General features: G+C 32.9%; 4 protein-coding genes across 4 annotated transcripts; 2 read left to right on the plus strand and 2 right to left on the minus strand.

Annotated features, from left to right (window-relative positions):
- The first annotated feature begins 3,387 nt into the window (after positions 1–3,387).
- LOC126686089 (uncharacterized) lies at positions 3,388–4,814 on the plus strand. Its single transcript, XM_050380120.2, has 2 exons — positions 3,388–3,886; positions 3,989–4,814. Exons 1-2 carry the CDS (start codon positions 3,530–3,532, stop codon positions 4,592–4,594), a joined length of 963 nt encoding a protein of 320 aa, XP_050236077.1. The 5' UTR covers positions 3,388–3,529; the 3' UTR covers positions 4,595–4,814.
- Positions 4,815–6,921: 2,107 nt separating this feature from the next.
- Positions 6,922–10,898, minus strand: LOC126686058 (serine hydroxymethyltransferase 7). The gene is made up of 4 exons (XM_050380080.2): positions 9,629–10,898; positions 8,744–9,149; positions 7,731–7,832; positions 6,922–7,499 (listed from the first exon to the last, which is right to left on the minus strand). The coding sequence occupies exons 1-4, from the start codon at positions 10,607–10,609 to the stop codon at positions 7,276–7,278; spliced, it is 1,713 nt and encodes a 570-aa protein (XP_050236037.1). The 5' UTR covers positions 10,610–10,898; the 3' UTR covers positions 6,922–7,275.
- A 270-nt stretch (positions 10,899–11,168) lies between these two features.
- LOC126686108 (uncharacterized) lies at positions 11,169–11,657 on the plus strand. Its single transcript, XM_050380142.2, has 2 exons — positions 11,169–11,273; positions 11,377–11,657. The coding sequence occupies exons 1-2, from the start codon at positions 11,180–11,182 to the stop codon at positions 11,529–11,531; spliced, it is 249 nt and encodes an 82-aa protein (XP_050236099.1). The 5' UTR covers positions 11,169–11,179; the 3' UTR covers positions 11,532–11,657.
- A 411-nt stretch (positions 11,658–12,068) lies between these two features.
- Positions 12,069–13,961, minus strand: LOC126686099 (uncharacterized). Its single transcript, XM_050380131.2, has 3 exons — positions 13,503–13,961; positions 12,782–13,273; positions 12,069–12,440 (listed from the first exon to the last, which is right to left on the minus strand). The coding sequence occupies exons 1-3, from the start codon at positions 13,725–13,727 to the stop codon at positions 12,243–12,245; spliced, it is 915 nt and encodes a 304-aa protein (XP_050236088.1). The 5' UTR covers positions 13,728–13,961; the 3' UTR covers positions 12,069–12,242.
- Between the last annotated feature and the right edge of the window lie 23 nt (positions 13,962–13,984).

Genomic DNA, 13,984 nt, shown 5'->3' on the forward strand with positions numbered 1-13,984 from the left:
ATGTAAAGATTAGTCTAAAAATAATTAAATGAAATTTAAATTTAATATTTTTTTATTACAACGGAATAAATTAGAGATTCCAACTTTGAAGCTGATGTTAATTTATCATCGTTATTAATTTGGATAATTACAAAAAAAAAATGCACAAATTTTAATTTTAAAGTGATTTTTTTTTTAAATTTTGACAGTTTATTTACAAACTATTAATTTTTTTATAACTTGAAAGACCAAATACATTATTGTTAAAAAAAAAAATCCGGCGTTTTGAATTGTAAAAAAATACATGATAATTCGCTTTTTACATTGTTAAAATTTTAAATTAGTACTAAAATTACAAAATGCGCTTAAATTCATGGTTTATTTTACAAATAACGTTATTATTATAATTATGTAACTCTCTTATATAATATTAACTGAAATATGGAGATCAAATTGATGCCGACAAGTCAAAATAGGATTTTTACACTAACATGATTGATACATACTTCATTTCTGTTAGACAAGACTAGGTTTTCAAGGGGAATTGAGAGGGAGACTTCGATAGTCTTGAAAAACTTAAATGAAGGGACCCTTTAACTTTCATTTTTTTCAGTCAAGGACATTTAAATAAAATGCTGCAATTATTCCTATATTAATTGACATCTAAATTTGGCAAAAAAAAAATTGACATCTAAATATATATCGAGGGGCAAACTTAGCATATAATAGTATGGAGTGCTCACTTAAACCAAAAATAATAATGGGTGCCCATATCCATATTACCCTTAAGTAATTATTTTCTTATTCATTTTCCAATGAAATCTTACAAGACCAACATACTCAAACCCTTTTATGGTGTCCCATTCTCCAAAAACCCACGAGCACTCTTCTCATTAACAAAATAAATATGTTGAATTTAAACATTGTTAAACTATAATTCAATATAAACTAATAAAGATTTCATGGTCCCCTACCACCCCCAACTCAAAGGGACAATTAAAATAAAATGAGCTTTGTATTTAATTAATTAATGTATAGTAGTATAAAATTAATGCTTTATGAGAGAATAAAAGGGGCAGAAATATTTATTATTTCCTACAACTTTAATACATTCTTTGCCCTTTGATTCCCAACTTTAGGTCCAATTAATCATTAGAAACCTTATATCTTTGGTCAAAATACAAAAAAAAATTACATTAAATAGTAAGTATATAGTAGGTCATAAAATTAAATATTTTGCTTTATGATCCGCCGTTTGATGGGTCCTAAAGCTCTACCAAATGAATGGTTTGGATTAAGATATTGAGTTGAATATGAAGAAGAATGATTGTTTTGATGGTATAGAGGGAATATAAAGAAAAGATTTCATCCAATTTGTCCCAATAGAGAAAATATAGATAGTAATTTAAAAATCTGATGAGACCTAAAAAGACTTAATTTTTAATTTTTGTTTAGTAAGGTACATACAAAGAACCTCATCATTCCAATTCTTCTCTTCTTTTGAAAAAAAAATCAACAAAAGAAAAGGAAGAAAATATCTAGGAGAAATAAAAACCCACAAATTTCAATAGGATAGAAGGGAAGTAAAGGAGCAAAGTCAGTTGCTCGAGGAAGAAAATAAGGGAAGAATAAGCCAAATAAAGCACTCAAATCTAAAGGGAAACTCTCAAAATCTAAATGGGAGGAATTTAGAACTAGAATTACTTAGACATTTATACTTTTCTTATAATTAAATAAAGAAAGTGAATCTATATACTTAATCTTGTGATGATATATTCGGTTGATATGTCGATTTTTTTGGATTATTCAAACAATTTTAGCGATCGTCTGGCCTTCATATTCAAGTTTTTGAAGATCCAAAAATTTATGATATGTTTACATCTATCTTTGTGGAATTTATTAAAGATGAAGATTGGAAAGTTAGGATTCAACGGATCGAGCTGATCGTCGGTTAAATGAAAAAGAGTGTTCAAATCGTAAATCTCGACCCAACGGGAATTTTATTCATCGTTGTTGATAATTTTTATGGCGAGATTTATCTCTATCATTTGTCTCTTTTCTATTATTTTCCGCTTGTATTTTCAAATACTTTTTAATTTTTGTGGTTGATATTTGAAAGATCATATGTTTAAATTTTGTTATATGACTTTCAATTATTTGTATTTCAATCATCATCAATGAATTCTATTTTTAGGGAAAAAAATCTATATACTTAATAAAATAAAATTTATACAATTTTTTTACCCCTTAATTATTATTTTTATCTATATCAAATTGATATGTAAGTTAGGACATACAATTACTGAAAAAAATTACTTTATCTATACTAAATAAGTTAATTATATATATAAAAAATACTATCATTTAGTATCTTTTTTTATAACAACTTATCTTTATTTAATAATAGCGGTAATTTCAATTTTTTGGATATTTTTTTTAAATGCATCCAATAAATATTTGTCTATAAATAATGCATATCTAATAAAAATTAATTAAGAATGAATAATTTTATAATTTCTCCAACTACGCAATTTTGCTTATGCGACGTTGATGTGTGACATTGACATCAGCGCCACGTAGGCGCAACATGAGCAAAATTACATAATTGGACATTATTGAAATAAAATCATACATGATAAATAAAATAAAATTAAAAAGTTTGTACTTTTATAAAACTTTCATAACAGATTTGATCTTTTTTATTTATTTGGGCAATTTAAATATAAGGGAGCAGAGAAGTAAAATTTAGGAGTCATAAAAATTATATGCATAGAAATAGAATGTGAGTCAACAACATAGTCAAACTTGTTGGAGCCCAATATAAGCTTAGTGTATCATCATAGAACATAATGCCAACTAATAATATTCTCTCTCTTTCTCTTTCACATATATACATTTCTAGAGTATTACATCCATCTTGCATTGTAAAAATGAGAAAGTTGTGTAAAGAAAACACACAAGAAAAGCAAGAAATTGGAAGGGAGCTCATGAAAAGTTGATGTCTTTTATTTAAAATAATAACAATAACAAAGTGAGCTAGCTAATCTTCTGAATTCTTGATTTTCTTACTTCCCTTTTTTGAATTCTTGATTTTCTTACTTCCTTTTTTTGAATTCTTGATTTTTTTTGTTATTAATATTTTGTTTGTAGTAGTTTTTACATTTGATGTTGTTGTTTTTCTCTCTAATACTAGTATTTCTGCCCATAAAATAAAACAATGAAAATAGCATATTACCAATCATCCTTTCCCCTCTATAGGAAACACCCATCATTGCTCCCAACAATCCTTTTCAACCTGACCTTCTAACATATTCCCTCTCTTCCTTTTTCCATATCTTTTAACCTTTTTTATTTTTAATTTTCCCTTCCTCTTATTATTATTATTATTATTATTATTATTATTATTATTATTATTATTATTATTATTATTATTATCATAATCATAATGATGCCTCTCTTCTTTCAAATTTCAATTTAAATACCACAACCCTTTCCTCCCCTCTCCTCTTCTCTATTCCTCTCTTTTTCTTGTTATAATTTAGCTTTGAATATGGATCCTTCTTCTACAAATTCTGTGAATGGATTTTACTCATTTTTAACCAGAGGAATCGATGATCTTGAACGTGTTTATCTCTCCAACAATTTCATGTCAATCCAATTCCTTCAAAGGGTTCTTTCTTTATTAAGATCTTCTCACTCCCAGCTGACTTTACTTGTTCAAAAACTTCATCTGCCCGTTGGTGATAAGTGGCTTGATGAATACATGGATGAAAGCTCTAAACTTTGGGAAGCTTGCCATGTTCTTAAATCAGGAATTTCTGCCATGGAAAATTATTACTCTACTGGTTTCAATATCACTTCTTCTCTTGACAATCATCGCCGTCTCACCTCTCAAATCTCCAGACAGGTTGGTTCTTCATCATTTTTCTTGATTCTATTTTCTTGATTCTTGAATATAAGGCATTCAAGATTATGCAAAGCTAACAATGAGAAACTTTTGTGAAAACAGGTAATAAGAGCAATTTCAGGGTGTAGAAGAGAAGCAGTAGGATTGGAAGAAGAAAACAGAGGATTAATGGAAACAAGAATCCAACCATTATCATTGAGATTCGATGAAAAGGTGTCCATTGAATCAAAACTAAACGGGTTCAACGGGTTTAGAGGAGTCCTCTATGCAATGAGAAATGTCAGTTCTTTATTACTAATGATCTTACTCTACGGACTAGTCTACTGCTTCCAAGAATCAAGCTTTTCAAGAAATGGATACGAAGGGTGTCTATTTTTCGGATCAGCTTTCATGATTTCAACAGCAAGACTGCAGCAGAGAGTGGCAGAAGAAATAAACCAGATAAATGGAAGGCCAGGGGTGTTATTGTATGAATTTAGAAGATCAAAAATGGCAATGGAAGAATTAAGAGGAGAGCTTGAAAGGAAAAGTGGGCAGGTGGTGGATTGGGAAACAGAAGTGGAGATAAGAGAGAGAGTAGAAAATTTGAGAGGGTGTTTTGGGGTTTTGAGATCTGGAGCTGAAAATATTGTTGGCCAGCTTGATGATTTCTTTGATGAGATTGTTGAAGGAAGAAAAAAGCTTTTGGATTTTTGCAGTCATAGATAAACACAAATTTTATTTTAATTAATGAAGGAAAAAAAATACAAGGTAGAGAGGAAGCAGTTGTTGGGGTTGTTGGTTGTACCTTTTAACTTTTTTTTCTCATCCCCTATAGTTTTTATTTTTTGGTTAAGCATAAAGTTTCTTTATTTTTGGTAATTTATGCCCTTCTATGGTAACTGTTGATTAGAGGTTGGTTACTATTAAAGTTAAAAGCTTTTCTGTATGGAAACCCTAATTCAGGAAAAAAACAAGAACAGAGATTTCTGGGATTGAGAAGACTTTTTAATTTAATAGAAAAAAAAAAGAAAGATTTGGTAAAATGTTAGAATATGCAGGGTCCAAGGTGTTCCTATTTGGATATGAACATCAAAACACCAAATCCTTGGTTTCATTTATTAAATTATAAAGGACAAAAGGAATGGAAGCTTCTTTCAGTGTCAATATTAATTTTTAAATGCTACTTTAGTATAATTTAATACTATAAGTAAATTCAAAATATTTTCCCTCTACTCTATGAAGTTGATATTAAATTAGAGAAGAAATGACTGGTGTAATGATTATAGTAGAGAAAGAATGATGGGTGAGAAGTAGTGCAAGATTCCTGAAAAGCAGCCAACTTTGGTATAAGTTGGATGAAGAAGAAGAAGATCAGTTTTAGTTTGAAAGCAATGGATGGAATAGATCATCAAAGTCTTCCTCTTTCTTACTGACATGTCTCACTTCTCTTTTTTTCCTTCTCTCTCATAATTATAATACAGAAAAAAAATAAATCATCTTTGTTCCTGAATTTGTGCGCCAAATTAGATTACTCAAACTTGCTCATTTTGTCAATTACAAATCATACTCTTTCAATTTATTTAATCCTAAACAATACACTGTTTTTTAGTTAAACCTTTTAAAATCGTCAATTTTAACTCATTTTTTTATTTTCAATTAAACCATTTGTTTAAATCAATGTGAAAATAGTTTCAAACTAAGAAGCGCGGAAACTTCGATAAAGTTGCGTTTCCCGTTTCGGAAACGTTTCGGAAACCCGAAACTCTTGGACACCCGTACGAAACGTTTCGGGCCGTTTCTGTAAATAATAAAAATTAAAATTTGTAAAAAATTTAAAATTATTATCCACAAATAAAAAAATCTAACTAGTTACCCATAAATTTTACATTCCCATTGCCCACAATACAACAAATATACTTATTTGTGTTGAATTGTATTATATTTTTTATATATTTATAAAATTTTAAATATTTAGTACATTAAATTGAATTATTTTGTTAATTATCATAAATATTTAAATAATATTTTTATAAATATATCCCTAAATTTTTGTTATTTACACGTTTCCCCCACGTTTTGTGTCCTTCATTTTGAAAAACTTTCGTTTCCCCGTGTCCGTTTCGTATCGTTTCCGTTTCCCGTTTCCGTTTCCGTGCTACTTAGGTTTCAAATATACCCTCCATATTTGAAATTTTTGATGGTAAAAATTTCAAATTGAAACAATATCAAACAATATAAAGAGCATTATTTGAATTTCTTTTCCACTCTAATTTGAACAAATGACTACAATTGAAACTAAAAACTCAAATATTTGAATGATTAAACCTTAAATTTAAGTCAATTAACCCGTTTTAAACCTAATTTTCTAAAATTAGAAATTATTATGCTAATTGATTAACATTAGGAAGTGTGAGTGAGTTAGCCAATTTATGCTCCTCCCCTTTTTAGGGTTTTAAAAGAAAAGGAAAGCAGAAAATAAGGAACAATAAAATAAAATAAAAATGTATGGTGCTTTTTGTCCCTTGCCGGAAATTCATGCCTCCATTGAAGGGATCCAAATGAGTAGAGTATAGTGATTAAACAAAAGTAATAATGGGAAGCATTCATTCACAGACAAAATCTTAGATCAATAAATAAAGCTTCAACATTTTTTGATAGCTCAAACTAGCTCAGGCTCAGGCTCAGGCTCAGGCTGCTGCCAGAAAATTAAATAAAGATTGTTTCTATGGCAGCAAAGTTGCAGTAGTATTTACAACTAAAGCTGTGGCCACTGTAAATTATGATTGCTATTTAAACCCACACCTTTAATTATTACCAGCAATCATCTTCTTCCACCAAGTTTTCATATGTGATTTAACAATGCTTCTCCAAAAAAGTAAATTGACAACAACTAAAATCCAAATACCTCTCACACTAAAATTCCATTACCATCTTTTTGTTTGTTTGAGACTAATACAAATTACAGCAAGTCACCTTAATTTCTGCCATCATGACCATAATAAAGGGAACATAATATTATAATGTGTATGCAAAGTTGCAAGCACACTATAGAATAGGGGCAAACAATGAGGCGCTTCAAGAAAATCCAGCAAGGCCTCCGTTAAGTTTTATACTTATTCTTGTCTTCCTAATATTTTATATAAATTTTTACAAAATCAGGGAAATACAATTTGAAGTTGATATTGATATATTTTTACTAAGGTATCTAAAATAATCCATACAGCTGATCCCAATTAACTTGAGATTAAGTAACTGAGTTGAGGAGTTACCTAAAAGATCGCTAATTTACAAGACACCGAATGTGAAAAATATAGTATGTAGAAAAATGGACAGATTACCATGATGAGGAAGCCACAGAAGCAGAAAAATTCATCCATGGATTCAATCGAGTTGCCTCTTTTGCACATTTAAAAGTCAAATCCCGGCATTGCAAACTGAGAAGCAAATGTTTCAACCCGGTTTCGGAGCTCAATTATGTCTCGGTTATTTTGAAGACTCCTGAGAAATTCTTTTTGGAATTTTCCATGTTCTCTTTGTAATGCGCTTGTGATCTGAGCTGCCCTAAGAAGAAAGTCGGCGATAATTTCAAAATCCCCCTCTAAACAGCCTCTTGATGTCATAGCAGGAGTGCCTGAATGAAAACATAGATAGAAATTAGAATTAAAATACAGCACAAGTCGGTCATGCTGAGGCAGAACTTAAAACAATTCGACATTGAGCTCATATCGATTCAAAATTTATTTTGACCATTGTGGCATCAATAAAGCTAATTTATCAACTTCGTCGGTCTATAAGATTATAAAGCCTTTTTAGATTCACTAAAAGTTAAGAAATTTTAAAATGTGACTAGATTACAACTCACCAATTCTCACTCCACCAGCACAAACAACGCCATTCTCACCATATACAGCACTTTTATTAATAGTAATGTGGCATGTTTCACATACTTTCTCATAGTTCTTGCCTGAAAAGAAAGGAAAGGAACATTAGGAAAGTAAACCAACGCATACGTTTGCGCACAATTATGCAAAATATATGCTGCAAAAGAATATAAAGAAGGGGACAAAGAAAATGCACATCCGCACAGTTTCAAAGAAAACTATAGCACAACTAAACATAGTTATAGGTGCATAGTGTTTATTCACAATGTTATCAGCTATGAAGTATCAACAGCCGAACATGCTCATAAATATTCAGGTGAAGTTCTATTACAATCTTTTGCTGCTTTAAGGCTACCACTTCGCTTATAAGATTCGTACTGATAAAGTAAAAGTCGGGATATAAAATAATTATATCATCAATGAACAGAAATTGATCCAAACAGCCACAATAATATCACAGATATATGATGCAAGGAATTCATAATGGAAGGATTAACAGATAGGCACCAATTCTACATTGTTAATCCAAATTAAATTACATTAGGCTGTCTAGGAGATAAAAAATTCCAATAAGGCTTTTTCCTATACGTAAAACACATTTAATTCTTCATGTGTCTGAGATAGACAGAGCTCCACAAACTTAGGATAGAATCCGGCAAGTGAATTTTTGTAGTTCTTACAGGAGGTAGATTAATTCTACACTTTCCAAGTAAAGTTTCTATTTATATAATTTTAATCGATCCTAATTTCAAAATGCACATGAAATTCTTTAATGTCTTGGATAAAATTGTACTTCAATCACAAGGGATAGAATTTCCCAAAAATGTTTTGAATTCTAAAAACATTGTTGAAGCTCACCCAAAACTTGGTCAACCATACTGATGTTTGTGCAAAAAATAAATTCTTATTGTGATGATAATATACTGCCTATGCTACTGTAAAAGTGAACATGCATCCACACGGAAATAATAATATTCAATAAAGCAAACAATACCTGCCAAGCCAAGAGTAGTTAGATCCCAGAGCAACAAATGGTTGTCGGTACCCCCAGTAACCAATCTGCATTTTCTCCTCAACAAGGCAGATGCTAATGCCCGGGCATTTTTCTTCACCTGTTGCATATATGCTTTGTACTCGAGGGTAGCTACTTGTTTTAAGGCTATAGCAAGAGCAGCAATGTGATTATTGTGTGGCCCTCCTTGTAATGATGGATGTACAGAAAAATTTATCCTTTCCTCCAAATCATAATGGCTAGTACCATCACCGTGATTAGGATGAACTCCTTGCTTCCTTGGTTTAGGCCCTTTCCTGTAAAATATAATTCCTCCTCTAGGACCTCGAAGACTTTTGTGAGTAGTGGAGGTAACGATATCACAATAATTAAAAGGACTTGCACATTCCTACAAAGATGAAAATAAACACAATAGTAAGAAAACTACAACTAGTTCCAATAAATTTCAGATAGAACATTCCAAATGATATTGCCATATACTTTTTCAACATTAAATTAAAGTCACATTATTAAGCTAAGGTCTATAGGATATCAAACCATGCAACTCCACAAATACACATGGCATATATACTAAAAAGTAATGCTAACACCACATTCTATAGATTCGAAACCAATATGTACAGAAAAATTTGAATGCCATAAGCAATAAGTAAACTAATTTATGGCTCAGTCTAACTATAAAATTTTGGTCACATGTATGCATTTCAAACCACAAACAGAAACATTTTCGTATGTAATAAACTCATGAAAACGAAGCAACTATGAACATAGAAAGAGCATGATCATCGAAACCAGGTAATAAAGCACAAACAGAAACAAAAATATGAAACTCCAAATTAAAGCATAATGAATATATGAGTTTCAAACCTTAGCTGCCACAAGGCCACTAATATGAGCCATGTCACACATGAGTACTGCTCCAATCCTATCGGCAACTTGCCTAAACCTGGCATAATCCCATTCCCTCGGATACGAGCTTCCACCACAAATAAGTATCTTAGGTCTAAAATCCATAGCCTTTTCCTCCATCTTATCATAATCAATATATCCAGTTTGAGGATTCACTTTATAAGGCAAACTCTCAAAGAAAATAGCAGAAGCAGACACTTTTTTACCCCCAGGAATATAATATCCGTGACTCAAATGCCCACCAGAAGGAGAATCCAACCCCATAATCCTATCCCCAGGTAACAGAAGGCCAGAATAAACAGCAAAGTTGGCAGAGGTACACGAATAAGGCTGCACATTAACACCCCATTTATCAGAATCAAGTCCAAATGCCACTATCGCCCGACTACAACATATGGATTCAATCTGATCAATATACTGGTTGCCAGTATAGTACCTCGCACCAGGCAATCCCTCAGAGTATTTATTAGTCAAGTGGCTACCTAGAGCTTCCATAACAGCACGAGAAACAAAATTTTCGGAAGCTATAAGTTCAATACCTTTAACTTGTCTATGCTTCTCTTTCTCCATAATCTGATGAATCTCAGGGTCTACAGAAGGAAGTGGCTGGTTCCCCCAAGCTCGAACCACAGCTCGTCGAGATTCAAGCCCTGGTTGTTCGATGGCAGCCCGCTTTGGAGGGTGGTTCGGCGACGAAGATGACGACGACGATGATTGACCGGCAGCATCTCCTCCTCGTTGCCTCTTTAAACACATCGGGTGTCCCAAAATGCTAAAATTCTCCTCTTCTTCTGTCAAATGATCATCATCTTTACCATGAAATTTCTCAATTACCTCATCCTTTTGGTCTAGCAATTGCAATGGAATTGGATTCGTATTGGAGGACGTGTGAGAGTGAAACCCCAGCGATAAACCCGATTGAGCTTGTGATAAATCCATTTATCAAACCCCAAAACACACACAAATAGATGTAAATAAAATCAAAATTCTCTAAATTGGAAGTACAATCAAGGAAATGTATAGCAACAGCAGAAACAGCGACAACAGCGTTTGAAGAAACTACAACGAAAATATCGAATTGTAGCAGGAGTAGAACCAGTTTCCATGTAATTTGACACACACGCTCCCCCTTTAAGCAAACGCCAACCCTAACTCATGGAGACGGGGAACATTTCACAATCAAACTCTTGAGGGAATAATGAACCTGGATGGAATACGGTGTTTTTGCCGAATGCTACCGGGAATAGCCGGTAACCGTCAACTTAAGTTACGGATGCAACAAACCAAAATACACGTGTTTCAATATAAGAGCAACGAGCTTGGTCTCTCTTGAATTTAGACGTCTTTAAGCTTACATTCAGTTTCGTGCTTGCGCCGCTTTTTTGAGACCGACTTTAGTAATTAATAATCGGGCCGGTATAACAGACTGAGCCCATAAAAGCCCAGCCCTTTAAAACATATAAATAAGAAAGAAGATAAAAAATATTAAAATAAAAAGCATTCTTGTCAATGGAGACTTTGTTTTCGCATTGGGATTATTTGGTTTTGTTAATTTTGCGACCGATTCTTGCCGTGTCTTTCGTGTTTCTGCTCATATTGATAGGTGAATTCTCTAATTTAATTACTATTTTGTTGGGTTTAATTAATGGGAAATTTGGTTTATGTGATGAACTGAAGAGTTAATGATGATTGATTGGAATTTGCAGGGTGGTTATTGGCATGGAAGCTGGTGTTGGTTCATGTGCCTTTAGTGCAAGAGATATTTGGGTTGCGTAAAAAACCGGCTAAAATTAAACCGACGACTCGTAGATTGTCCAAATATTATAACTCTATAAATTCTAGAAATTCTGATTCTGGGTAATCACTGTTGTTTCTGTTATTGGTATTGTATATTCTTTACTGTCCTGTTTTGGGATTTTTATGTTCAGTTATTGCTTTTCATAGTATTGTTACTGTTAATAAATTTTAATATATGTGATTATGTTAATGAATCTGTTATCATTCACTGACATATCATTGAAACTCAATATTTCGATTTACTGCTATAAACCCTATAATGTTTTGCCTAATCGCACCGAATATGTTTTCGGGTTGAAATTTTTTGCCTCGTCTTCGATTTAGGGTGCTTTAGAAAGGTTTCAACCTATGCTGCAAATGCCTGTGCAGCATATTCTAAAGGGGAAATTTAGATGTTCGAGAATAATACAGCAGCTAGAAAACCTTCCATTAGGGGGAGTGTAAAAACCGAATCAAATTGAATCGATAAATTCAATTTGGTCCATTTTGAAATTATATAAAAATTTAACTTTTCAGTTCGGTTCAAACTGAATGCACAATTTGCGGATGTGCAGAATACCGTTGATAGACCCAAGAATATACAGATTGTCACACACCCACATGATGAACCAATCAGTAAACATTTAATGTTATTGTATCAAAGTTGTCCGGGGTATTAAGTTAAAAAGACATGAAACTGGATTCTACAGCATCAAGAACGGAATCACGTTTTTCTTTCTCTCCCAAAGCTAAATGAAATGAATCAATATAATGCCAATCTCGAAAACATGATTTCCTATCTGCTGTCTATTCCAGCTGCTGTTGTAGGTTGTTCTGCACTAACAGCAACCGTCTTTTTACCAGGGCCAGCAGAAACTTTGACCATTGCTGGTCTTAGAAGCCGACCTCCAAGAAGAAATCCACGGCGGAATTCTTGAATTATGATGCCTTCCTTGTACTCTTGCGAATCTTCCCGTGCAATGGCCTCATGTAACTGCAACCAATGAAACCATAAAAACCGAGGTCAGCTTTAGCAATAACAAATCTAGCAATGAGAATGCAATGAATTTTTACATGCTGAGCTAACGATGACACAGGACATCATCTAGTCGTCATTTCTTACTCTACTTCAATCATATCCTAAGCAAGCATTCTTGAAGATGCTATAAGCAAAGCACACATGAATCAATCATTTAAGCTCAATCCCATCCCGGCTACAAACAAATATCAGCATCAATGCATGGTTCAGCAATAACCGTCTATGAACAAACATCAGCATCAATGCATGGTTCAGCTATAATAAAACAGTAAGCAATTTGTTCAAGTTACACATACCGATGGATCAAAAGGCTTTCCGACTGTTGGTACTACAGCGACTTTCAAGCTCCTCATGATCTCCACAAATTGCTTGTATATACCTTGGTAACTCGTGTCAATCTTCTTCTCCATTTCTGTTTCTGGTTTTACTTGTTGTTTAGCTCTTTCAAAACTGTCAACCATGGGCAAAAGGCTCTCCATCACTTCTCCCTGAGCATCACTCCTGATGGAAACTCTTTCCTTCTCAGCCCTTTTTCTATAATTATCAAAATCCGCTTGGAGCCGAATAATTTTCTCCTTGCCGGAGATTATCTCGGATGATAAATCCGAAACTTTCTGGACCAATTCAATGTTGTTATTTTCTATGACTTTTATCCTAGCCTCAATTTCCGACACAATCCGTTGATCTCCAAGAATTATAGCATCTTTATAAATACTCATAAGCTTCTTTAAACTGGGTACATGCTTGTCATTGACTTCTTTCTGCTTGGGCTCTTCTTCATAATTATTCTAGATAGGAACAATTAATTATAGCAAATGATTTAATCAATTTGAACTGTGACAATAATTTGAAGGCGCAGTAATAATAGATTGAACAGGCAAGCAAAATGAAATAAGTGATACTTAATTAGGTTAAAATCAACATGAAATCGACAAGATTGTTATTAACCATCATCCGACACCTAATTAAAAAAATTAAAAAGAAAAAGTAGACATAGAAGAAAAGAATTAGACATACAGTTGGTGAAGAAGCATCAGCTGCGAGATGAGCCTTGAAGGAACGCCGCGTTTTGATGATTGGAGAGGAAAAGGAATTGGAAAGGCCGAGTTCGTTGCGGTGGAATTGGAGTGATTGGATGGGTAGTAACATAGAATTGGAATCTAGGGTTTTTGAGGGTTTTGCAGAGAAGCGAGGAGGAGGAAGAGGAGCTACAAAAGTGTGATTAGAGAAGGATACAGCCATTGAAATAATGGTGAGGATAGCTAAAGTATTTGGCTGCCTGCTCAACACAAACAAGAAAATAGTTTAATTACCACCGAGTTAAGAGAATGTTTTGGTTCTTCCAAATGCCGCTAATTTTATCTACTACTTTCAATCATTAAACTGTAGTTTAATGGTAATTTTCTTTGCCATTCTCATCGGAAACTTCAACGATCATGTTTTAGTATGTCATTGTTGACCATACGCAGACTAGAACATAATTATGCCCATCTTCATGC

This window comes from Mercurialis annua, linkage group LG1-X, assembly GCF_937616625.2.
Source record: "Mercurialis annua linkage group LG1-X, ddMerAnnu1.2, whole genome shotgun sequence".
In the NCBI taxonomy this organism is placed as follows: Eukaryota; Viridiplantae; Streptophyta; class Magnoliopsida; order Malpighiales; family Euphorbiaceae; genus Mercurialis; species Mercurialis annua.